The sequence below is a fragment of the Hippopotamus amphibius genome, chromosome 17 (assembly GCF_030028045.1).
Source record: "Hippopotamus amphibius kiboko isolate mHipAmp2 chromosome 17, mHipAmp2.hap2, whole genome shotgun sequence".
In the NCBI taxonomy this organism is placed as follows: Eukaryota; Metazoa; Chordata; class Mammalia; order Artiodactyla; family Hippopotamidae; genus Hippopotamus; species Hippopotamus amphibius.
In genome coordinates this window covers 25,207,049-25,233,227 of record NC_080202.1, presented here as the reverse complement: position 1 = coordinate 25,233,227, position 26,179 = coordinate 25,207,049, and the positions used below count along the sequence as shown (strand labels likewise).

Below are 26,179 nucleotides of genomic sequence, written 5' to 3'. Positions count from 1 at the left end.
ATGATTGGTCCCTCCACGATAAGGTTTTAATTTTGAATTTTTCTTTATGGCGAAGGAGAGGCCACCGCCGGGACTCCATCGAATCCCCGGACTCTTAGACTAGTAAGTGCAGGGATATCTTCTTATGTTACCGGGGCTCGCATCTTCCGTAGCTGGTCCTGTTGCTGCTTGTGTTCTTACGTTTTACAGAGGTGGGAACTTTCGCTGAACTCGGAGGGGAGACGGATCGGAAAAGAGGCGGTTTAAGGCTGGGTAGGAAGTGCTCCGCCTGACTCCACTCTAATCATTCTTCTATTTAATGAACGCTCTGCAAAAATATGTTTTGGAGCAAAGTATCCGCCTTCCTTTTGCACATTCCTTTACACATTTGCTGCTCAAAATGTGGTTCGCGGACCAACAGCATCTGCATCACTTGGGTGCTTGTTTAAAGTGTAGATTATCTGGCTCCACCCAGACCTACTGAATCAGAATATTTTAACAAGACGCCCCCCCCCCCCGCCCCCAGTGATTCTTTTGCACTTTAAGTTTGAGAACGTACATTTTTTGACAAGAAGTACTACTACGTTCCTTGACATAGTCTTAATAACGTCCGACTTTCAGCTTAAAAACTGTGTCCTGTTTTCTATGTGCCTAGCAGTACTGGACTGAGCTTTAGGGAGCCGCAGTCTCTTCAGAGAAACAAGACAAGAGCTAACAAAGCAATGCTACACAACATAAAATGTAAATTTAAATATAAGCAAGTACCAGAAATAGCCATATGGATGTTCAAGAGGAATCAGTTGAACTCGTAATGGAAAGTGATTGACTGAAAGCTGTTTGTGGGAGTGTAAACACATAAAAATGTGTTTTAGGGAGATATTAAGTAAATACAGTTGTCATTTTTAAACTGAACAAAGGGCTCATGTCCCCACAGCTCAGAAAGCCAAACTCTGAAAGCGCGAGTTTGCAGCAAAGTAAGGATTTTTATTGCAGGGAGCCAGGCAAGGGAATGCGAGACAAGTCTCAGATCCACTCCAACTTGGTCTCTGAATTAGGAGTTTTAAAGGGGAAGAACAGAAGAGCTGAGGTTAATCATCTTAATCATCTGCAGTCTACCCTGTCCTTAGTTCAGTGGTCTGTGGCCCTGGGGGTCTTGTCAACATAGTCTGTAAAGGTCATTTTACCCTGGAAGATAATTCAGAACAGCAGATAAACAGTGATGTTTATCTGAAAGTTGTGCCTCAACGCACCTGACTTTCATTACTTACTATTGATTAGGCAAGCATGTGATCCAACAGGTATGGCCTAAGCCAAAAGGGAACATAAAAGGAACAAGAAAACAAAAACCTGGGTATTAGTTTTAATTATTAATTAGACGTAGGACTTGGTATCAATTTCTGTAGCTGCCACAGCTTTGGAAGTACCCCCTGACCAAAAGCATTTTTTTGTATCAGAGGGTGGAGTTTTAATAGAAGCAGCAGTGCCAACTCTTGCAGAGGAGTATAATTCTTACCCTATTATTTATTGCATCTTCCTACTGGAAATAGTTTTGGACCCATCCTTTAACCATATGAAGGTGTGGTATGATTTGAAGAACTAAAAAGCTCCCTCACATAGAGATTTCCCAGAATTGCATTAAAGCATATTACTTAATCAAAATAGAGAACATTTGCTTTTCTTTCATTTATTGAATGAAACATTATTTAATGCCTGCTATACTCTAGATCCTGGGGAAACACAGGTGAATAAAAAAAGCTCACAGTCCAGTGGGGTGACAAACATGAAGACAAAAATTACAATGCACTATAATAAATGTCACAATAAGGGTGTATGTAGAGTGCTCTAGAAGCACAAAACAGATGACGTTTCAGCCAGTAAACATTCCATAAGGACAGACTATGTTGGTCTTGCTCACAATTGTAGCCTAGCACCTACCATAGTACCTGGAGGCTTATAAATGATGCTGAAAGCTCAGCTTCTCTGTACACCTGTGCCAAATCAAATCTTGGAGACAGTTTTGGCTGAAGTAAAAAAGGATAGCTTTATTACTTTGGCAGGCAAAGGGGGAACACAGTAGGCTAGCACCTCAAGAACTGCGCCCCCCCACACACACCGTCTTGGGAATAGAGAGAGGTCTTACAGTCGGGGCTCGTGGTCAGGGGTGGGCAATAGGATCAAGGCAGTAACAGTCTTGCATTCTTCTGATGGGTGGGTGGTGAGGTAAGTAGGAGTCAGCATCATCAACCTTCAAGTCCAACTAGTCTGGGGTCTGTATGCTTGTGGGCAGCACACCATCATTAATCCTTAACTTTTCCTGCCTGGAAGGGTTTCAGCATCTGCAAAATAGCTCAAAGGTATTGTTGTGTGTATCCTTTGATGGGGAAACAGGACTTTGCCCCACGGCTGCACCTGACTGTTTCTGCCTGGTCTCATATCCCCTCCCTTCCCTAATTAACAACTGTTTGAATCTGCCCACTGAAACTCAGGGAAGGTCATGGAGGCTGAATGAAGGCTGTTTCCTATAATCAAAGAAATGGGGGACACAGAAAGGCTTTGTGCCCAGGAGCTCCACCAGGCCCTTCGCGGTATCTTAAGACAACAAAAAGACACAGAGGGACTTCCCTGGCAGTCCAGTGGTTAAAATTCTGCTCTTCCACTGCAGGGGACACAGGTTCAATCCCTGATGGGGGAACTAAGATCCTGCATGCAAAAAAAAAAGAGAGAGAAAGTAAAAGAGGATACCCCAAGCAGGGGGAAAGGCTGATAACACTATAGAAAGTATCTGGTGTTTGGTATGCCTGAAGTACAAACTGCTAATCATTAGAAGAGATGAGACTGTAAAGGACTATTAGAGCTTAATTGTGAAAAACTTTAAAAGGTATGCTAAGGAATTTGGTTTATCCAGTGGGTGATAAGGATCCTTCAAATGCTTTTAAACGGACTATCAGGTGCTTTCCTGGTGACACAGTGGTTAAGAATCTGCCTGCCAATGCAGGGGACACGGGTTCGTTCCCTGAACCGGGAAGATCCCACATGCCACAGAGCAACTAAGCCCATGTGCCACAACTACTGAGCCTGTGCTCTAGAGCCTGAGCCATAACTACTGAGCACACATCCTGCAACTACTGGAGCCTGTGCTCCACAACAAGAGAAGCCACCGCAATGAGAAGCCTGCGCACCACAATGAATAGTAGACCCAGGTCGCCGCAAATAGAGAAAGCCCATGCACAGTGACGAAGACACAACACAGCCTAAATAAATAAATAAATAATAAAATAAATCTAAAAAAAAAAAAAAACAGGGAACATCAGGATCATATTTTTGTTTTAAAAGACTAATTCCAATAAAAAAATAAAAAAATTAAAAAATTTAAAAAAAAAGACTCATTCCAAATGTAACTAGAGATTATCATACTAAGTGAAGTAAGTCAAAAAGAGAAAGACAAATACCATATGATATCACTTATATGTGGAATCTAAAATATAGCACAAGTGAACTTATCTACAAAATAGAGACAGACTCAAAGACATAGAGAACAAATTTGTGGTTGCCAAGGCCAGGGTTGGGGCGGCAGTGGTGAGGGATGGACTGGAAGTTTGGGGTTGGTAGATGCAAATTATTACATTTAGAATGGATAAATAACAAGGTCCTACTGTATAGCACAGGGAACTATATTCAATATCCTGTGATAAACCATAATGAAAGAATTTTTTTTTGGAAAAAGAATGTATAGGGACTTCTCTGGTGACCCAGTGGTTAAGAATCCACCTGCCAATGCAAGGGACACAGGTTCAATCCCTGGTCCGGGAAGATCCCACATGCCGCAGAGCAACTTAGCCCGTGTGCCAGAACTACCAAGGCTGCACTCTAGAGCTGGCAAGCCACAACTACTGAGCTCGCATGCTGCAACTGCTGAAGCCCGTGCACCTAGAGCCTGTGCTCCACAAGAGAAGCCACTGCAATGAGAAGCCCCACGCACCGCAACAAAGAGTAGCCCCAACTCACCACAACTAGAGAAAGCCTGTGCACAGCAATGAAGACCCAACGCATCCTATAAATTTTTTTTTTAAAAAGAATGTATATGTGTGTATAACTGAGTCACTTTGCTGTACAGCAGAGATCTGCACAACATTGTAAATCAACTATACCTCAATTTTTTAAAAATGAAAAAAAAAAGACTAACTCTAGAACAGGGTGGAAAGTGAACTGGCAAAGAGAAGGACTTCAGTCAGGAAGCTTATTGGAGGAACACTAAGATAAACCCAAACTGAGGGATATTTTCCGAAACAAATAGTCAGAATTCTTCAAAAATATAAACACGAAGAAAGGCAAATATTTATATAAGAAAGCTGAGGGGGACTTCTCTGGTGGTGCAGTGGTTAAGAACCCACCTGCCAATGCAGGGGACACGGGTTCAAGCCCTGGTCTGGGAAGATACCACATGCCGCAGAGCAGCTAAGCCCGCGAGCCACAACTACTGAGCTCTCATTCTGCAACTACTGAAGCCCACACACCTAGAGCCCAAGCTCCACAACAAGAGAAGGCACTGCAATGAGAAGCCTTCACACCACAACGAAGAGTAGCCCCCTCTTGCAGCAACTAAAGAAAGGCTGTGCACAGCAATGAAGGCCCAGTGCAGCCAATAAATAAATTTATTTTTAAAAAAAAAGGCTGAGGAACTATTATAAATGAAAGGATTCTGAAGAGACACTACAATTAAATGCAATGTGGAGACAGAAAGGAAGCAGCTGTAAAGGATATTGTTCAGACTATTGGTGTAATTTGAATACTGACTATATTCAAAGGTAAAATTCCCTGATGGTGGTTTTGTAGAATAATGTCCATGTTATGTTAAGAAACTGAAGCTAAGGTATCTAGGAGTCAAGTATGATGTCTGCAACTAACTCTGCTCAATCAAAAACTAAAAACTTTTATGCATGTATATGTATTTTTTTATATTTATATGTTTATTATGTATTTTTTAGTTTGAAAAATTTCAAACCTTGAGAAAGTTTATAAGAATAGTATAATAAACAGTCATATATTATGCACTTAGATTCACCCACTGTTATCTTTCTGTATAGGGGTGTGTGTGTGTGTAATATAATATATAGAAATTATAGAAATTATATAAGTACATGTTTATGTATTTTATATATTATGTATAATATATATTATACATTACACACACACACATATATACTCCTATAGAGATAATTAACAGATAACAATTGGTGAAGAGGTGAATGATATGAATGTTAATTATACCATTCTTATAAATTTTCTCAAAGTTTGAAATTTTTCAAAATTAAAAGAGTAGGGGAAAATAGACTCTATTAAAACACAAAAACAAGGGAGTGCCCAGGGAAAGATGGTGAAGGCCACTGAAGATAGAGGACAGAAAGGGGGGCGATGGTAAGAAGGGACAGGATGAATTAATCAGAGAAATATTTCTGATTCATGTATATGAATAATACATATTTTTAATCTATTCTATAATGGAGTATTCTGATTTCCTGACTTACCTTTTTCTTTTTTTTTTAAATCATGTTGTGGTACAGTTTTTTTTTAATCGGCCTTAATTTTTTTTCAAAACAAGGCAAGTAAAAAGGAAGAAAGTGTATTTTTCAATTTAAAAAATAGGAAAAATGCTTTGAGTAATCATGAAAGAATGAGCTTTTATCTAGTGTTAGCAGTTGGAATCCCACCTAATCTAGCAAAAAGAATTGGTATGTCTCATTACTCTTTTGGAAAGGGGACATGTCTCACTTAGATAAAGATTGCTAAATACTCTTTTAATTGGACAGTTATCCTCTGCAGAGTATCTAAAGCTTTTAATAAAGCAGTGTTAATAAAACAGACCTTAGCTTGCTGAGTACTCTGTCCTTTTTGAGGTAGGAATTCATTATCTTTCACTTCTGGAAGAGCTATGATTATTTTTGAATATAATGTTAATCTGGGAATTATTTCAGACTGCATCTTTCTATCCTGACAGATTGGACATATTCTCTTAATTCTCTGCATGTGTCAATTACTGTATTTAATTAGAAGGCTATTAGATAGAAATAATCACCCAGGGCCCAGGACACACACACACACACACACACACACACACACACACACAGAAGAGAGAGGAGAGAAGATGATTTAGTTACTAGATTTTTTTTTCATTAAAAAGTCATTTCCATGAGCTTCCCAGGTGGTACAGAAGTTAAGAATCCACCTGCCAATGCAGGGGACATGGGTTCGAGCCCTGGTCTGAGAGGATCCTGCATGCCTGGGAGCACCTAAGCCTGTGCACCATCACTACTGAGTCTGAGCTCTAGAGCTCTCGAGCCACAACTACTGAGCCCATGTGTCACAACTATTGAAGCCCACTCACCTAGAACCCATGCTTTACAGCAAGAGAGGCCACCACACTGAGAAGCCCTTGCACCACAACAAAGAGTAGCCCTTGCTTGCCACAACTAGATAAAGCCTGCGCCCAGCAATGAAGACCCAACACAGCCAATTAATTAATTAATTGAAATAATAAAAATAATAATAATTTCCAAAATGGCATACGTTGGCTTATGTAGAACTCTTTAGATATTTGAATGCATGGGCACTGGAACAACCACCAGGAAAGGGCTAGAAAGAGATGGCCCAGTTTCAGAATGTTGGCACCCTTATTTTTCCAGCTAATAGTACGTAAGGTTAACTGTCCAGTATGACTACAATGCTTATTACACTTAGAAACAAAGGAATAAGAAATGGTAGTTCTCTGAATCTTCTCTGTATAATCCTAACTCCCACATGCCAAAGGCAACACTATCCACTTTTGTAATTGTTTCTGATGTTTTCCTCCATGATTCTAAGTAACATGTTTATAATACTATTCTGTATACATTTAGACAACTGCTGATTTCTACTTTCTTTCCATCTTACCAATATACCTATGTCATAATTTTTAGTTAAACATCCAATGTTTATATTATAAAATATTGTGTAACAGCTAAACAGATAGTTACTATGATTTCATTTCTTTTCTCCTAGAACTTGTTTCCTAGCCTTTTTTTTTTTTGCCAGGCTGCACAGCTTGTGGGCTCTTAGTTCCTCAACCAGGGATCCAAACCAGGCCGTGGCAGTGAAAGCATCCTAACCACTGGACCACCAGGCAATTCCCCCTCCTAGACATTTTTAATATGTTTATTTTTTCAAACTCTTATCAGTAACTTGGCCCTAAGTTTACAGAAAAACAGTAAACCCTGCTCAGAGTGATCAAACACACCAGGTAATTTATCTATTTCTTTGCTTCTTTCTTTCTTTTTTTTTTTTTTTTTCTACTGAAGCCCTCTGTTACACTTGCTCACTTTGCTGGCTGTGTGCTGAGTTAGGGGTCAGCAAACTACTATTTTTATAGGTCTCATGAGCTAAGAATGGTTTTCACAATTTGTGATAGCTGGAAAAAAATGAAAAGAATAATATTTTGTGGCACAAGAAAATCCTATGAAATTCAAATTTCAATGGCCATACATAAAATTAATTGGAATACAGCCACAGTCATTTAAGTATTGTCTATGGCCGTTTTGGTGCTACAGTGGCAAAGTTGAGTGCTTGTAACAGAGACCAGATGGCTTGCGAAGCCTAAAATATTTATTATCTGGTCCTTCACAGAAAAAGGTTTGCTGACCCCTGCTCTAGGTCTGCTGCAAAGCTGTCTTCCTAGGACTTGTGGTCACCATTATCCTGGAAATTTCCGTTGTTTATCTTATTCTATTCTCACGCTTCACTGAAATTTTTTCCAGATATAGCATTGTAGAATTCCCTCAGAATTGCAGTGTGGCTGTTGAAATCTGATGTCATGCTATTCTCAATCCTCTGTTTCTAGACTGTATTTTCTCTCTGGAAGCCTTTAGAATCTCCTCTTTATTTCTGGTGTTCTAAGTGATGGCATGCCTCGATATGGATCTTTTATTCATTATATCGAATAGGCCTTCAATCTGGAAATTCAAGTCCTTCAGTTCTGTGGAACATGTTCGTGCAGTTTATTTGGTAAAATTCTCTCCATTTTCTCTGTTCTCATCTAAAACTTTAATCTTCCAACTGTTCTATTATATTTTTAAAATTTCTATTGTAATTTTAAAAGCTGTTTCTTATCCTTATTTCATGAATGCAATATCTCATTTTCTGAAGATGTTTTTTTTAAGGGAATATGACTTGTTCTATTTTTGCATTTTAAAATTTTTATTTATGTATTTATTTTTTTGGCTGCTTTGGGTATTCATTGCTGAGTGCGGGCTTTCTCTTGTTGTCATGAGCAGGGGCTACTCTTCATTACAGCGCATGGGCTTCTTGTTGTGGTGGCTTCTCTTGTTACAGAGCACAGGCTCTAGGCATGTGGGCTTCAGTAGTTGTGGCACATGGTCTTAGTTGCTCTGTGGCATGTGGGATCTTCCCAGACCAGGGATCGAACCTGTGTCTCCTGCATTGGCAGGTGGATTCTTAACCACTGTGCCACCAGGGAAGTCCTGAAGATATTTCTTTTTTTAATTTATCTTCTGCTTCCTACATTCTTTCCATTTCCTTTGATTTGGAAATACTTTTTTTTTCCCTTCCTGTTTGTTTTGGTCTCTGTTCTTCATGCTAAAGACTTTTCCTAAAATGACTGATGATCCTTGGCTGTTATATGTCAAAGGAAGACACAAAAAAGATAATTGATTGGCAGCTCAAAGTAGCAGAAGTGGATATTGTCAACCTGTGGGCACCACAGTGAGTCATTGATCAAGGACTTGGCCATTTTGAGTAGAGCCCCCAAATGTCAATATCTGTAGGTCTTTTTTCTTGGCCCAGTTTCCCTGAAGAAGAATCTTCTAGTCTCCTCCAGAAGGAATAAGAGATGTGGGGGTTTGAGGCGGGAAGTTAAACCTGGTGGCCTATATTTTGAGAGCTGAGCTGAGGAAGGGGGTTGAAAGTCTCACTTTTCAGTTAGGATCATCCCCTACCTTCTGTATAGTGACAGAGACATGACCCTACTATGCTTGGTGACCCAAATTCAGCACCTCTAGGTTCAACTTCTCCAGATAATCAACCTGCCCATAAAATGAAATCCAGAGCAAGCCAAAACAATCTTGAGAAGGAAAGACAGAGTTGGTGGAATCAGGCTTCCTGATTTCAAACTATGCTACAAGGCTACCGTGATCAAGACAGTATGGTACTGGCACAAAAACAGAAATATAGATCAATGGAACAGGATAGAAAGCCCAGAGATAAATAATGGTCAACTAATCTATGACAAAGGAGGCAAGGATATGCAATGGGGAAAAGGCAACCTCTTCAATAAATGGTGCTGGGAAAATTGGACAGCAACATGTAAAAGAATGAAATTAGAACACTCCCTAACACCATACACAAAAAATAAACTCAGAATGGATTAAAGACCTAAAAGTAAGGCCAGACACTATAAAACTCCTGGAGGAAAACATAGGAAGAACACTCTTTGCCATAAATCACAGCAAGATCTTTTTTGATCCACCCCCTAGAGTAATGGAAATAAAAACAAAAATAAATAAGTGGGACCTAATGAAACTTCAAAGGTTCTGCACAGCAAAGGAAACTATAAGCAAGGTGAAAAGACAACCCTCAGAATGGGAGAAAATATTTTCAGATGAACCAACAGACAAAGGATTAATCTCCAGAATATATAAACAGTTCATCTAGCTCAATATCAAAAAAACAAACAACCCAATCAAAAAATGGGCAGGAGGGGCTTCCTAGGTGGCGCAGTGGTTGAGAATCTGCCTGCCAATGCAGGGGACACAGGTTCAATCCCTGCTCCGGGAAGATCCCACATGCTGCAGAGCAACTAAGCCCGTGCACCACAACTACTGAGCCCATGCACCTAGAGCCTGTGCTCCGCAACAAGAGAAGCCACGGCAACGAGGAGCCCGTGCACCACAACGAAGAGTAGCTCCCACTCACCACAACTAAAAAAAAGAAAGCCTGCACACAGCAAAAAAAGACCCAACACAGCCAGTTAAATAAATAAATAAATAAATAAATAAATAAATTTATAAAACAAAACAACAACAACAAAATGGGTAGAAGACCTAAATAGGCATTTCTCCAAAGACATACGGATGGCCAAGAGGCACGTGAAAAGCTGCTCAACATCACTAATTATTAGAGAAATGCAAATCAAAACTACAATGAGGTATCACCTCACACCAGTTAGAATGGAAGTCATCAGAAAATCTACAAACAGTAAATGCTAGATAGGGTGTAGAGAAAAGGGAACACTCTTGCACTGTTGATGGGAATGTAAATTGATATAGCCACTATGGAAAACAGTATGGAGGTTCCTTGCAAAACTAAAAATAGTTACCATATGACGCAGCAATCCCACTACTGGGCATATACCCAGAGAACACCATAATTCAAAAAGATATATGCACTCCATTGTTCATTGCAGTACTATTTACAATAGCCAGGACATGGAAGCAACCTAAATGTCCATCAACGGATGAATGGATAAAAAAGATGTGGTACATATGTACAATGGAATATTACTCCGCTGTAAAAAGCAATGAAACTGGGACATATGTAGAGACATGGATGGACCTAGAGACTGTCATACAGAGTGAAGTGAGTCAGAAAGAGAAGAACGAATATCGTATATTAACACATATATGCGGAATATAGAAAAATGTTACAAATCAACTGGTTTGCAAGGCAGAAATAGAGACACAGATGTAGAAAACAAACATATGGACACCAAGTGGGGAAAGCAGGGAGGGTTGGAGGGGAATGAATTGGGAGATTGGGATACCAAATTGTACACTCTAAATATATGCAGCTTATTGTCTGTTAACTGTATCTCAATAAAAGTTCTTAATAAAAAAAAAAAGAAGAAGAAGAAAGCCAGGATACTCCCTGGCTACAAGGACTGGAAGGCAGAAGTCAAAGGCCTATCCAATTCTTATAAAGACTTTTAATCAATTCAATTTAAGCCCTACCCCAAACCTTCAAAGGTACTAGGTGCTTTCAAGTCCCAGATCTTCTCAGAGTTCTGGAAATTATCTTGCTTCCTGTTAGCTTCCCTACCAGGCAGTCAAGCCTCAGCTTTCCCCTGCTCTGCCAAGTCAGTTACTACTACTTTTAGATGATTTAGTTCACATCTATCATCTATTATAGTGTCTGCTCTCATTCTTTGTCCTTTGGGTTTATGCCTTTTTTTATTCCTTTACTGCCTTTTTCATGATGTTTTCATGATGCTCCACCAGTAGTGTGCTAATAAATATTTATAAATACATATGCATAATTTTAGCATAAATTTACTGATATTATATACTGATATGTATATAACATAATTATAAACAATGATAAAATATATAATGCTCTTTCTTATAAATTTCATATAGCCAATTGATTCTCACAAAATGCTATTACTGATTTGTATAGGCTTCTTTTATTTGTAACCAACCTATGGTTGCAGTTTATGAACAAGCTTAGTCCTGATATGAGTGTTAGTTGATATTTTCATTTACTCTGTAAAGTAAAACAAAAGGGAAACACAAAGGTATGTTGAAACTTCACTTTAGTAAGCAACCTCTGATGAATCAGATAATCATTTTCAAATACTAGAATAATACTCCTCAATTTTTTGTGCTATTCACGATGTAACTACAAACAAGATACACATTTTTTCCATCACTTTCTTATCAACAAAATAATAAATCAAGCCCTAATGTGTAGAGTTTTATAATAGCCATGGTGTAAATACTCCCATCATGGCCAACATCAAGTTTCCAATGCAAAGTCACTGAATGTGCAGTTGGGAAAAAATGAACAGTCATACGCCATTCTGAAGCATTTTCACTATATAGATACAATCAGGTTTAAAAAAAAAAACAAACCTCAAGAGCATACATTAGGAAGTGGTGAGTTTTGTGTATTGATTACCTTTTAAAATATAAATTACCTAATTGTACGTTTATATAACTTAATTTAAACGGTAGCTTTGTTTAACAAACTGGCTCACAGACTTCCTAAAAGTGTAACAGTCGGTGGCAACCCCAACACACCATTGGAGTGAAGGTTAAGGTATAGAGTCAATCCACCGGGTTTAACCAGAATGTCCAGCTTCTTTCTAAAGTCTTTTTCCATAACTTAGAGATTGGTGAATATAGGAAAAAGGGAGGCAGGAGGCCAGTTCTCTGTTTTCAGTTGGATCTCTAAAGAAAGACAACAGGAAAAGAATGGGGGAGGTCTGTGAAGGGGCAGGTGGAAGACAGGAAGGAGAGGTGGAAATCTCAGATTCTAGGGATTCCAACCAGTAAACCCTGGGTGTTGGACAGAGGTTTCCACTGACGTTTCTTCTTAGTGTTACCAAGTCCAAGCTTGCTCTGCTCGCTGCAGGACAGGCCAATGAATCTCAGACAAGGTGTTGGGGCATGGAATATGACTTTATTTGGAAAGCCAGCAGACTGAGAAGATAGCACACTAGTGTCTCCAAAAAATCATCTTATTGGGGTCTGGATGCCAGTTTGTTTTATAAAATCAGAGAGGGACATCTCCAGGAATGACCAGCCTCAGTGAGGGGATATGTTAGTTTCTTCTTTTCTGCAGCCATTCACACAGGTGGGCAGGGCAGATTGCCTGAGAGCTGAACAGAGGCACTTCAGTTCAACGTTCAGGCAGAAAGGCAGTGTTCCCTGAGGCAGCCGTCACGTATGACTATAATAACAAAAGCAAAGAAAAGCAAAGGTTAAAGAAACAGATCCAACATAGAGTCCGATTGAGCTCTTCCCTGTTATAATAGATTTTTATTTTGTGTATGTGTGTTTTTAAATCAATCCTTTAGACATCCCTTGTGTTTAATAACCCCTATTTATCTTTCCTTCATTATTTTAGTAGAAAGGAAAAGTGATATAATAAAGGTGATATCGGCTATCTTGAGGTATGTCTCCAAATCCTATAAGGACAATTAAGAAATATGCTGTTAATTTGGGGTCTGGCAATCAGTTAAATAAGATGTTACCAAGAAAGTTTACTCCTAGAACGGTTGTTGATATACGCTCTGTCACCCATTGCCATGGAGGGTGCCCTCTGTGAATACTCTTGGACCTAAAACATTTCTTAGTTTTTACTACCCATATTGGGACTGGGGAGGTTCTTCAGTCCTTAGAGTCTGAGAGCTGAACAAGCCTAGAGCTGCATACCAAGTGCTGGAGGGTTACGGGTGAACAAAAGTAGAATGAATGTGTATTTTAAAGACCAATTGTTCCTATTCAAATGTAAGTTTGAGGAGAAGGAGGCCCAGCCCTTGAGACCATTTTTAGTTCTGCTACTTGAATAAGGACATCTTTGTTCCTCAGGTAGCAAAAATTAAAATTGACAAAGCCTTTCTTCACATCAAACCAGCTCCGACTTAATTTTCTTCAGAAAAGGATATGGATTAAAATCTAAATATACTAGTTAGTGTTTAAAAATGCTTTAAAATAAATGTTTTGAAACACCCATGTCTTAGATTTGGGGTAATTGTTATTATATTGTATATCACCTATTCTACTATTGCATCACAGTGTATTAGGAAGAACGTGGTCTTTGGAGACTTAAAAATCTGGACTTAATGCTTTATTGCATTATGTTGGATAAATCGTCTCATGTCTGTAAGACTCAGTTTATTCTTAAGTAAAAATGGGAATAAAAATCCTCTTCCTCAGGGAAAATACCTTGCACAATAATGAAGATTCACTGAAAAAATATATGTGAAGATGCCAAGTGAATGGGCGTTAAATAAATGATTAGTTTTTTTTTTCTTTCACTACCCACTCCACCTAGTACATTGGACTCTCAGTAAATGTTACCAGCAAAGAAATTTACTTCCTTTTAATAACTGACATAACCCAATGATAGCCATCTCCTCTGTTATTGTTACTGAACCAAACTCAGGTCCACTTGCCCAACTCAGAGCCAAAGCTGATCAACTGACACCAGGTTGTGGTGAAGGAAAATAAGAAAAAGGGCAGCTTGTGTTCAAAAGACCCGAACTCCTCACTCCTCAATGGCTTTCAGGCAAGGATTTTTTTTTTTTGCCACACTGCAGCATGTGGGAGTTCCCTGACCAGGGATGGAACCCGCACCCCCCTGCAGTGGAAGCATGGAATCTTAACCACTGGGCCACCAGGGAAGCCCCGGCAAGGATTTTTAAAGGCAGCATTAGTAGCAAGGGTCATAGGATGACTGATCAGCTGGTGGATATTCTTCTGTTTGGTTGGTGGTAAGATAACAGGGTGATGTTTGGGGAACCTTAGTCATCAACATTTATGGGACTTCCTTGGTGGCACAGTGGTTAAGAATCCACTTGCCAATGCAGGGGACACGGGTTCGATCCCTGGGCCTGGAAGATCCCATGTGCCATGGAGCAACTAAGCCCGTGCACCACAACTATTGAGCCCATGTACCACAACTACTGAAGCCTGAGTGCCTAGAGCCTGTGCTTTGCAGCAAGAGAAGCCACAGCAATGAGAATCTCACATACCACAACGAAGAGTAGCCCCCACTCTCCTCAACTAGAGAAAGCCCATGCACAGCAACAAAGACCCAAAGCAGCCAATAAATTAATTAACTAAAATTAAAATTTTTAAAAATTTGTGGTTAGAACCTGGGGTCTGGGGTCTAAGTGCTGATGATCAGCATATAGTCACCATCTTTCACCTGGGGGGTGTGGTCTTAGTTTCTGCAAGACAACACAGAGATGTGTATCAGATCCTTATATATATCCCTTGAGGAGGAACTAGGAGTCTCTGAACTATTGTTTAAGCTATCATTACTTTTCTTACTTGACTGCTTTTCCTTTGTTTCTGCATTCCCCATTTCTCCAATTAGTAACTGCTTAAGTCTGCTGTTGAGAACTTGAGGAAGGCCTAGGAGACGGAAGTCTTTTCTACAAACAAGAGAAAGGAAAGGGGACAAAAAAGGGCTTTTGTACTGGGAAGGCCCTGCAAGGTCCTGCTTGATTTCATTATAAAGGGAAATTCACTTGACTTAATGAAGAAAAGCAAAACAAGCAAAACAAACACAAAATTAGAGAGTAATGTAATGCCAAAGCCAAGGTATCTCTAGAGATGGTTTAAATCTAGGTTTAAGTTTTCCTTCAGTTCAGGGTAATTTTGGGTGGCTGTTGGGTGTCTGAGGCCTGCAGCGGCTTGATGTGAGACCTCAGTTCCTTGACCAGGGATTGAACCTTGGCTGCAGCACTGCCCTAGAGCTTGTCTGCTTTGAAGAAAGAATTCTGCAAAGAGACGAAAAGTAGTGAGGCAAGTAATGTGTTTATCAGGAGAGAAGATATGTGCAGAGAAAGCATGGGTGGGCCCAGAGAGAGAGAGAGCACTGCACACTTTAGGGGTGGATTAAGTTACTTATCTGGGGGCAGTTCTGGGTTACCTCTGGCCAATCATCTTGCTTTGTCTGACTTTGAGTCCATATTTGGTCTGGCTCAGGGCCCTTCCCTGTGTGTAGGTGCACCTTTTAGCGGAGATGGATTCCAGGGCACCAGTCTCTGAGCAGTTAACAGAGCATATTATCGTTCGGCTTCCCTTCCCCCTGAGGATGCTTTTTGCATCTTTGTAGCTTGGGGGGCCTCCTTGACCTCAAGAATGAGAAATATGTGGTCTCTTTATCTTTTATCCAAACAGGACTCAGCTCCTCCTTGCTCCTGCTGTTATCTTTATCTTGAAATATCTCTCTGCAGGGGACAGATTTCAGCTGCTCAGACTGGGGCCCATCTATCTCCTGCCTCAAGGGGACTTCTGGGTTGCTGGTTGTGACCTCTTTCCTAACCGACATTGTGGTTACAAGGATGTGTTCACTTTGTGATAATTTATTAAACTATATGGTCAAAATTAGTGTGTTTTCTATGTATATGTATTATTCTTCACTAAAAAATGTAAAAAAATTTCTCTACAGAAATCATGCCCAAGTTCAAGCAAAGAAGAAGAAAGCTAAAAGCCAAAGTGAAAAGATTATTTAAAAGAAAAGAAGCCTCTCACTTTCCTTCTAAGCTGGTTACACCTCCCCCTCCACCACCCTCACCAGAAAGGTAAGGTGTAATGTGGAACAGAGAAAATATTAAAAATCTAATCATTTTAGGAACAAGCTACCAGATTTAGCATATAAAAATACAGAATGCCCAGTTAAATTTGAATTTCAGATGAACAATGAATGATTTTTTGTATTGTCCCATGCAACATTTGTAATATACAAAAAAATAATTCACCTTTTATCTGAAATTAAGTTTTAACCGAGCATCCTGATTTTTATGTGACAACCATAGTTTAAGAGTTCAAATGGGGACTTCCTAGGTGGAGCAGTGGTTAAGAATCCACCTGCCAATGCAGGGGACACAGGAAGATCCCACATGCCGTGGAGCAACTAAGCCTGTGAGCTACAACTGTTGAGCCTGTATGCTGCAACTACTGAAGCCCTCGCCTAGAGCCTGTTCTCCACAACAAGAGAAGCCACTGCAATGAAGAGCCTTCGCACCACAGTGAAGAGTAGCCCCCTGCTCACCGCAACTAGAGAAAACCTGTGTGCAGCAATGAAGACCCAATGCAGCCAATAAATAAATAAATAAATAAATTTTAAAAAAAGAAAAAGTAAAAATCACAAGGAATTGTGTTTGAGGTGTGCAGTAACTATTTTCTACTTTCCAATCAATTTGATTGTAGAAATCTGGTAACTAAGTGATGAAAGAGGGGTATATGACTAGAACTTAAATCTTCATATTGGTAAAGTTTGATCTCTGGGACTCAGGGCTTAAACGTGTTATTAAAAGAGACTCTAAGGTTTAAAAACTCAAGGGTAGTATGTTTCACAATAACATACTTTATACATTTTGTTGTTAAAGTTCTCTACAGAAAATCTTTTAAAAGAAACAGACCCTCAGAAAGCAGTAACCATGATACCATCCTTGACTCCTCTCTCTCGTGAATGTTGCAAAAGCCTTCTAACTGTACTTCCTGCTCTTCCCTTGCCCCCTCTGCAGTGTATTTCAACACAGCAGCCAGAGTGAGCCTGTTAAAAACGTGTCATATTACTCTTCTGCTTAAATTCTCCAAAGTCTTCCTCTATCAGAGTAAAAATTAAAGTCCTTTGTATGACCCAGGAGGCCTTTGTGGTCTGACTCACATTATCTGTTAATCCTCTTCCTTCAGTTTTTTCCACCCTAGTCATCTGGCCTCCTTGCTATTCCTCAAACACCTCAGATAAGCTCCTACCTCAGGGCCTTTGCACTTATTATTGCCTTTGCTTCTTCTCCCAAATATTTGCTCTCCTAGTTTCTTTACTCTCTTCAGGTTTGCTCTCAAAAGTCACCTTCTCAGGGGACTTCCTAGGTGGCGCAGTGGTAAAGAATCCGACTGCCAAGGCAGGAGACATGGGTTTGAGCCCTGCTCTGGGAAGATTCCACATGCCACGGAGCCCGTGCGCCATTAAAAAAAAAAAAAAAAGTCACCTTCTCAGTGAGACATTTCCTGGCTGCTCTATCTAAATTTTCACCTCCTTCCAACATTTCACCTTCCCTCTCTTCTTCTCCTTAGCATTTGTTCACTACCTAACAACTCTATACTATTCATTTAGTTATTTTTACCTTTCTTCCATGAAACTATAAATTCTATGAGGGCAGGATTTTTATCTATTTTGTTCATTGCTGAATCTCTGATACCTATTTATGTACTATGTTATTTTATTTATTACTATTTATTTACTCAATATTTGTTGCATAAGTAAATCTGGGGATTCTAGAACTAAATGAAGAATTCGGCTTTAGATGGTCTCTGCTCCTGAGCCATGCTATAAAACTAGCTTGTTATTTAATTAGAGGCTGTTAATTCCAACTCAAGTGTTTTTGCTTTGTTTGGTTTTGTTTTTCCTACAGAGTGGTTGTTCCTTCAACAGATACACCCCTTAGCAGAAGCTGGCTAAGACCATCCTGGAACTTCAAATTTCCCAATTTTAAAGATGCGGTAAAGCTTTGGACAAGTAGAGTATGGTCTATATACAACTGGTTCCAGAACTGCATGGCCCAGGTATGGGTGTGACATACATGTTTTCAGCATTATGGTTTTTCTGCACACTTGGAATGTGTGCTCATGTGTGTGAGCTCAGGTCAACAGACACTCAAGCTCAGCTCACATAAGATGAAATTATGTGGTCATGTCTGCCTTCACTTTTTTTTTTAATTAAAAAAAAATTTTTTAATTGAAATATAGTTGATTTACAATGTTATGTTAGTTTCAGGTGTACTGCAAAGTGATTCAGTTACACACACACACACACACACACACACACACACATTCTTTTTTGTATTATTTTCCATTATAGATTATTACAAGATATTGAATATAGTTTCCTGTGCTATACAGTAGGTCCTTGTTATTGCCTTCACTTCTATAAAACATACATCAAACACTTTCTTGTCCTTATCATATTGCTCATTGGATTCAGGCTTGTTTATTTTTGAATTCAGAGTTTAGAAGTATTGAAAGACACCATCTTTCCATCCCGTCTCTGCCACCGAGAACTTCATAGTCTAAAACAACGGTTTTGCATTTTGGAAAATGAATTCTGCAAGCTCCAGGAAGCACTGAAGGTTAGTATTATCAAATGAAAAACAAATCCAGAATTAGGTAAGGAGTGAAGGAGTTATCCCCCATTGGAACCCCAGTGTGCTTTTACTAGAAGGAGGAGTGGCTGCAGGCTAGTGCTAGTTCTGGACATGTTTGCTCTCAGATCTAGTCCTTAAACTTCAGAGGCTCTGCTCTGTATTGCAGGGGGGCTGACCCCTGCAAGCTACATTTCCTAAGCTCCATACCACCTGGCTCCTGGTGTGCTGGACATTAATGGGAGACACCGATGAGAGATTAGAAGGCTGGGGGAGAAGATGGAGTATTCTTCCCCTTTGTTCTCTGTGTTGGGCAATTTCTCCAGCAATGGTTATTGTTGCCTCCCTAACTCCAGCTCCCACAAGGTAAGTCCACCATGTTTCTAGCTCCTTTGGGTTAACCAGCTCCAGAGACCTGGTTACATTGTCCTTCTCTTTGGCTCTCCAGCCTCAGGGTGTTCATGGTTTTATGCTATTGCTAATCTCTGGGGGGCCTCACTGTCCTCTAGGTGCTTCTCAGCAATTTCATCAGCAGTATAACCAGCTCCCTATATTACACAGCCCCTCTTCTAAATACTCAGGGTGGCATTTATTTTCTTGACTGAGTCTGGCAGGAAAAAACTATAAATATCCACTCTCTCCAAACTCTCCTAAGCAGGACCCCTATTCTCAGTGTCTAAAACCTAAAGAATAAACATTGTGCTCATTGGTTTGGAGAGATGCTTCTGGGATTATATCCCTACTCCCAGAACTTGTACCTCAAAATGAACTCACCAGAGGAGGAAAGGCAAGTGACCTCATAACCTGGACTTCACAACCTGGACCTCAGTTTCTTTATCTATAAAGTAGAGAAGATACCATTTGGCTGAATGTTGGCCCCCCAAAAGATATGTCCAAGTCCTAATCCCTGGAACCTGTAAATGGTACCTTTTTTGGGAACAGGGTCTTTGCAGATATATAATCAAGTTAAGGATTTCGAGATGAGGAGATGATACCACATTATCTGGGTGGACCCTCAATCCAATGACAAGTGTTCTTATGAAAGACACACAGAGCAGAACACACAGAGAAGAGGAGAAGCTGTGGAACCACAAAGGCAGCGGCTGGAATCATGGCGCCTCAAATCAAGGAATGCCAATAGATTCCAGAAGCTGGAAGAGACAAGAAACAGATTCTTCCCTGGAGCCTTGATAGGGACTGCAGCCCTGCTGATACCTGGATTTCAGACTTCTAACTTCCAGGACTGTGAGAGAATGAATTTTGTTTTAAGCCACCAAGTTTGTGATACTTTATTACAGCAGCCTATGGAAACTAGCATGCCCTCTTACTTCGCAGGGTCCTTGTATTCATTTGCTAAGGGCTGCCATGACAAAGTAGCACAGACTGGGTGGCTTATACAACAAAAATTTATTTTCTCACAATTGTGGAGGCCAGACGTGTAGGCTCAGAGTGTTGGTAGGATTGCCTTCTTCAAATACCTCTCCCCTCGACTTGCCTTCTGTGTCCTCAGATGGTCTTTTCTCTGCATATGCATCCCTGGTGTCTCTCCTATGTGTTCAAGTTTTTTCTCTACGTAAGGACAGCAGTCACACTGGATTAGAGCCCACCCTAATGGCTCCTTTTAATTTAATCACTACTTTAAAGGCCCTATCTCCAAATACAGTCACATTCTGAGGTACTGGGGGTTAAGGCTTCAGCATATATGTCCTCCTCTCTGATGGGGAAGGACAATTCAGCCCATAACAGTCATGCTGCAGCCCCTTGACCTTTTTATCAGTTTCTTGAATATACTATATTCTTGGCTGCATTAGGTATTTTTCCCTCTGCCAGGAAATCTCTTCCCCCAGTCTTTATCTCCCTTCTCCCGCATGTAAGCCTAAATTCATCCTTGAGATCATGGCAAAATATCACTCCCTAGACCTCTAACTACTCATGCTCACAGCACAATAAGAGCCAATAAGTGGCTCTTATTGAAGTATGATTTTGGTTTGTTTTGAATGTGTCTTGTTTATGTTTAATGTCTGTCTTCCTCAGTGAACTGTCAGCTCGATGAGGTGATGGACAGGGCTCATATTGTACTCGTGGTGCCTGGCATATAGCACATACAAAACAAATATCTGAATGAATGAGTGAGCTTGTGATAAATGAGAAAATATTATGGAGCACATGGTATATTGAGAAAACATTCAATACATGCTAGCTATGATGTTGAGGACTGTGCCACAAGAACCAAATAAATCTGTTTTTCAGTTGCCACGTGTAATGTTTTCTTCCAGGTCATCTCAGAAAATTCTTCCTGTCCAAGCTGTGGTCAAACATGTCACATGCGTGGTAAACTTAAAAATGTGCCTGCGTACGCTCTAACCGTCCCTGGAGACTCCGGAGCTGTACTTCCTCCCTCACCGCCACAGCCAGCCAGTCATCCTCCTCCACCTCCGCCTCCACCCCCTCCGCCTCCACCCCCTCCGCCTCCTCCTCTGCCTCCGCCCCCGCCTCCGCCACCCACAGCACCTTTGCTGCTCAGAAAATCTGATCTCACTAAAGCACTTCAGGTAAAAAAACAATCTAGTAAAGGTGTGTCATGAAGGAGTAAAGCCAGGTGTCATTTTAAGGCTAGGCTAAGGGCTTTGACAGGAGGGGCTACATTTTGTTCTGGTTCCATATCTTAATCATGTCAATCATTGTTTTTAAAGACACAGTCCCCTGGGCGATCACAAAAGGTGGATTTAGAAATGAAACTGACTTTTTTCAAAGATAAATGAATGAAACCTAGCAAGGTGGAAGATTCAGTATACCTTTTTACAAAAAGGGAAATCTCTTTGGGAAATCAAATTTAAAACAAAGATAGCTTAGTGAGTGAAGTCAGATTAAAAAGAATTCCTGGATCCTAAAGCATAGTATCATTAGGCTGGAGAGCGAGTCTCCATTAGAGTTACTTATTTGCCAAGGTGGCCAATATATTTGTGAATCACCAAGATAGGCATGGCCCTATTTAAAAATCTGCTCAACTTTCACTATAGATATATTTGGTTTAAAATGGCTGAATTAAATGCAGGGCCTGTTGTTGTATTTCCCCTAATATATACCTCTTCAAGTATACATTCTTACTCTATGGGAACTGAGTCATCTTTTTAGGTAGTTCAGGCAAAACTTCACTTTGATTTGAGGAACTCCTTCAACTCCTGTCTTATTATGACTCTTAGGGAAGATGCATAGTTGCAGGGAACTAGCCCATCTCTTACTATGAAAGCCTTACATTTTGATGAATACTTTTCGATAGCCTTAGCATCCATGGATACTGAAAACAGAATTGTTCTTGGTTGAATGGAAAGAATTTGATAGGCTCCTAGGGGAAATAAGGGTTAATTTTTAACTCTGAGTCTTTAAAAACTAGATTTGGATTTGCATTTGACTAGATGTCCTGGTTCCAATTTAAATTCTAACCTCTCCATGTATTTTAAGGCTGAACCATTAAAAAAAAACGGACCCATGCAGATAACAGTTAAAGATCTGCTGACTGTGAAATTAAAGAAGACACAGAGTTTTGATGAAAGGAGAAAGGTAAGATGTCATTGACCACCCACGTGGTCTTTTCAGCTCTTAACCTGGTTATCCCTTAATGGAAAATAAGCATAAGTCTTCAATATAGAAGCCATTCTGAGGTAAGTATTTGATATTTTATTTGAGTAATTTTGGATCTCCTCAACAAAGTATGTAAATCCTCAAATTATTAATTAGGCAGTCTTATCTACCAACCATTAGTTTGAAGGGGTAGAGATATACTTTTGAAGCTTTGGAATAAAAATTGAATAGATATATCTCACACATATTCAGCACTCAAATGTTTATTGTTTTAGTGTGTTTACATTTTGAATGCTGTTTTTAAATGTGTTTTTAACAGTGTCTCATTTTGTGATTAAAGCTGATACCATCACCAAAGGCACAGAATCCACTAGTTACTATCTCTGACCTGCAGCGCGTTTCCCTGAAACCGAAGTCCAAAGTGTTATCAGCTCGAGTTACAAATGTCTTAATGTAAGGAACTGCACGGTACTACACTCTACTGCTGCTTAAAATAATGATTTTTTGCTTGCTTGCTTATTTATTTATTTATTTATTTATTTATTTATTTATTTATTTATTTTATTGGCTGTGTTGGGTCTCCTTTGGCTGTGCACGGGCTTTCTTTAGTTGTGGCAAGTGGGGGCCACTCTTCATTGTGGTGTGCGGGCTCCTCATTGCTGTGGCTTCTCTTGTTGTGGAGCACAGGCTCTAGGTGTGTGGGCTTCAGTAGTTACAGCACATGGACTCAATAGTTGTGGCTCACAGGCTCTAAAAGCGCAGGCTCAAAAGTTGTGGCGCACGGGCTTAGTTGCTTCGCGGCATGTGGGCTCTTCCTGGAGCAGGGATTGAACCCATGTCCCCTGCATTGGCAGGCGGATTCTTAACCACTGTGCCACCTAGGAAGCCCCGATTTTTTGCTTATTTCTAACTTTAAAAGTTATATATGATCATTGAAAATTTAAATCTACAGAAACGTTTTAAGAAGAAAACAAAAATCATCCAAAGAATCCTATCATTGGAGAGAGCCATGTACTGTTAACATACTGTTGTTTATCATTCTAGTCTTTTTCTAGACATATACTCTGTTATTTCCATTTCATGATGCTGTTTATTACAAAATACATTGATTTAATAACAGATTTGGGGGGGGAATATTATCAGGAATTTTCAAAGCAGCACAATTTCAGAAATAATAAAATATGAAAACTAGTGTGTCTTGGAATCAATGAAATATGTTTCTGTGTGACCTGTATATGATCATATTATACATACAGATACAGCTTTTCACATTAATGTGTCATGAACTTTCCCCATCTCATTAAAAATTAGTTTAAAACATCATTTTGACTTCTTCAATAGATGCAGTTTTTTAGTATGTGAATTTCATAGATTAAAATCCCGTTTTGAGACATTTAGGTTGTTTGTGATTTTTTTTTCTTTATTTTGTCAATAAACTTCCCTGTCCATCATCTGTATGCATAGCTGAGTTTTGCCCTAAGATGGATTCTTACATGTGTAATTACTAAGTCAAAAAGTATTACTTATTAGAATCATTATATCACTTTATGCTCCTATCAGCATCTACTGCTTTTTTTTAAATGTAATAAATAGTAACAAATGTAACAAGCTACTTTCTAGGATGTTGCCTATAGAAATGACTGCTTTGCTTTGAAAAAATTATAAAATCTGGCAAGCTCTAACTTTTGTATCTTTTTTTTATCAGTACTCCTGGTAAAAGCCAGTTAGATCTGCGGAAACTACTTAGAAAAGTTGATGTAGAGAGGTAATCCACTCTCCTATCTTTATGCTTTCTAAATTCATTTGGAAAGTTGGCATGAAACACAGCTCCTAATATTTTAAATACTTTTGCAGGAGCCCAGGTGGAACCCCACTTACCAATAAAGAAAATATGGAAACAGGAACTGGGCTGACCCCAGTAATGACCCGGGCCTTGAAGAGAAAGTTTCAGGTAAGCCTTTAGGGGAAAAAAAAAAGGACTTTGGTTCCTTTTTTTCAAATGTGTTTATTCAGAATTGGAATCTAAAGCATCTTTCTTAATAATAATAGTAATTTTAAAACAGTTCCTCATGCTCTATAAAGCACTTTCATATTTAGGCTTCAAGAAATCCTATGAGATAGCTAGGATTATCATCTCCACTTTAACAATAAATGTCTGGTTTTATTAATTTCGTTAATAAGTATTTATGAAGCATTTCCTATATGCCAGGCACTGTGCTAGAGTACCAGGGATATAGTGGTAAGCAAAAACAGACATTGATCTACTGTCTTGGAGCTTTCAGTCTAATGGGGAAAGTAGACATTAATCAAATAATCACAATTTGTAGAGTAATTTTGCACTGAAGTAAATTCTGTGCAGGAAAGGAACAAGATTCTGTGGGAACCCTTGGAGGAACTTGATCTGGCCTGGATGATCTAGGAAAGATTCCCTTTGGAAGTAATGAGGTGAGACTTGAAAGATAAATAGGCATTAACTGGAGAGGGTATCTGTGGAGTGAGCCCACATTGGATGTCAGGGAGGAGAGTTCCAGGCAAAAAGGACAGCATGTGCAAGGTTCTCACGGAGGGAGGGATCATGGTCTATCTGAGGAACTGAAAAGTGGCCAGTGTGGCTATAACAGAAAGACAGGGATAGGGATGGAGATAGGAGTCAGATCATGCAGAGCTGATAGGAAAAGGTCTTGGCAGCTTTCTTCTTTGTCACCTACATGTATGACCCACACACCAATATCCAGGGCATCAGCCGGCCCTTGTGTGATTTCTTCCAAACCCTATTTGTCTCATCTCCCTGATCACCTCTATCATCAGATCTGTGAGAAGCAGCCATCCTTCCACCACCCCTGCTAGAGTGCTGGGGCGCAGGGCTGCTGGCCACTTTGGCTATGAAGCTTATATTTCCGTCTCTCTCAGGCCCAAGAGACACACTACAAACTCCACTGCAGACACTTCCAACCCCAACACTGTCCTCTCTTCATTCATTCCCTCGTTAAGAATCAGTGCCTTTTGCAAAAGAAATAAAAGCAAAAATAAACAAATGGGACCTAATCAATCTTATACATTTATACACAGCAAAGGAAACTGTAAACAAAACGAAAAGACAGCCTACAGACTGGGAGAAAATATTTGCAAATGATGCAACTGACAAGGGCTTAATTTCAAAAATATACAGACAGGTCATGCAACTCAATAACAAAAAAACCAAACAACTCAATCAAAAAAATGGACAGAAGACCTAAATAGACATTTCTCCAAAGAAGAGGTGGCCAAGAAGCACGTGAAAAGATGTTCCACATCACTAATTATTAGAGAAATGCAAACCAAAACTACAGTGAGGTATCACCTCACACTGGTCAGAATGGCTATTATCAAAAAGTCTACAAGTAATAAATGCTAGAGAGGGTGTGGGGAAAAGGGAACCCTCCTACTCTGTTGGTGGGAATGTAAATTGATGTAGCCACCATGGAAAACAGTATGGAGATTCCTTAAAAAAACAAAAATAGAGTTACCATATGATCTAGCAATCCCACTCCTGGGCAGAGATCCAGAAAAGATAAAAACTCTAATTTGAAAAGATACATGCAAACCAGTGTTCACATCCAGAATCTTCTGATAATATCTGGGAAGCTGGAAAAAGTAGTTTTTAGAAACTGGATGCATTGCTGCCTTGCATAAAATCTGGGTTCTGTTCATGAGAAAGGAGAGCTGTGCTGGCCACAAGAACATAATTCATATTATGATTGGGACCTTTGTTTTGTTTTTTTTTTCGTAGCTGGCTCACCCTAGAAGCCCAACTCAAACTCTGCCACTTTCTAGAAGCAGCTTTGATGAACAAAACTGATGCCACCTCTGCCTGACTCCATGTGACGGTGCATAAAATATACAGATAAAATTACCCCTTCCTTTTTTTAATGTAATATGTATAAATAATTATATTAATATATAATTCATTTGAAAAATTAAAATATGTATGGAGCC

At 39.6% G+C, this 26,179-nt stretch overlaps 1 protein-coding gene across 3 annotated transcripts; it reads left to right on the top strand.

The window, feature by feature from the left end:
• Positions 1-54: 54 nt before the first annotated feature.
• PRR11 (proline rich 11) lies at positions 55-26,179 on the top strand. Of its 3 annotated transcripts, none has more exons than XM_057715627.1 (10): positions 55-102; positions 15,928-16,060; positions 17,897-18,047; positions 18,488-18,610; positions 20,899-21,174; positions 22,085-22,183; positions 22,545-22,657; positions 23,910-23,969; positions 24,059-24,155; positions 25,974-26,179. In XM_057715627.1, exons 2-10 carry the CDS (start codon positions 15,933-15,935, stop codon positions 26,040-26,042), a joined length of 1,116 nt encoding a protein of 371 aa, XP_057571610.1. In that variant the 5' UTR covers positions 55-102; positions 15,928-15,932; the 3' UTR covers positions 26,043-26,179. The 3 variants fall into 3 exon arrangements, with proteins under 3 accessions (XP_057571610.1, XP_057571612.1, XP_057571611.1); XM_057715628.1 differs by lacking the exon at positions 55-102 and adding an exon at positions 7,198-7,252; XM_057715629.1 differs by lacking the exon at positions 15,928-16,060.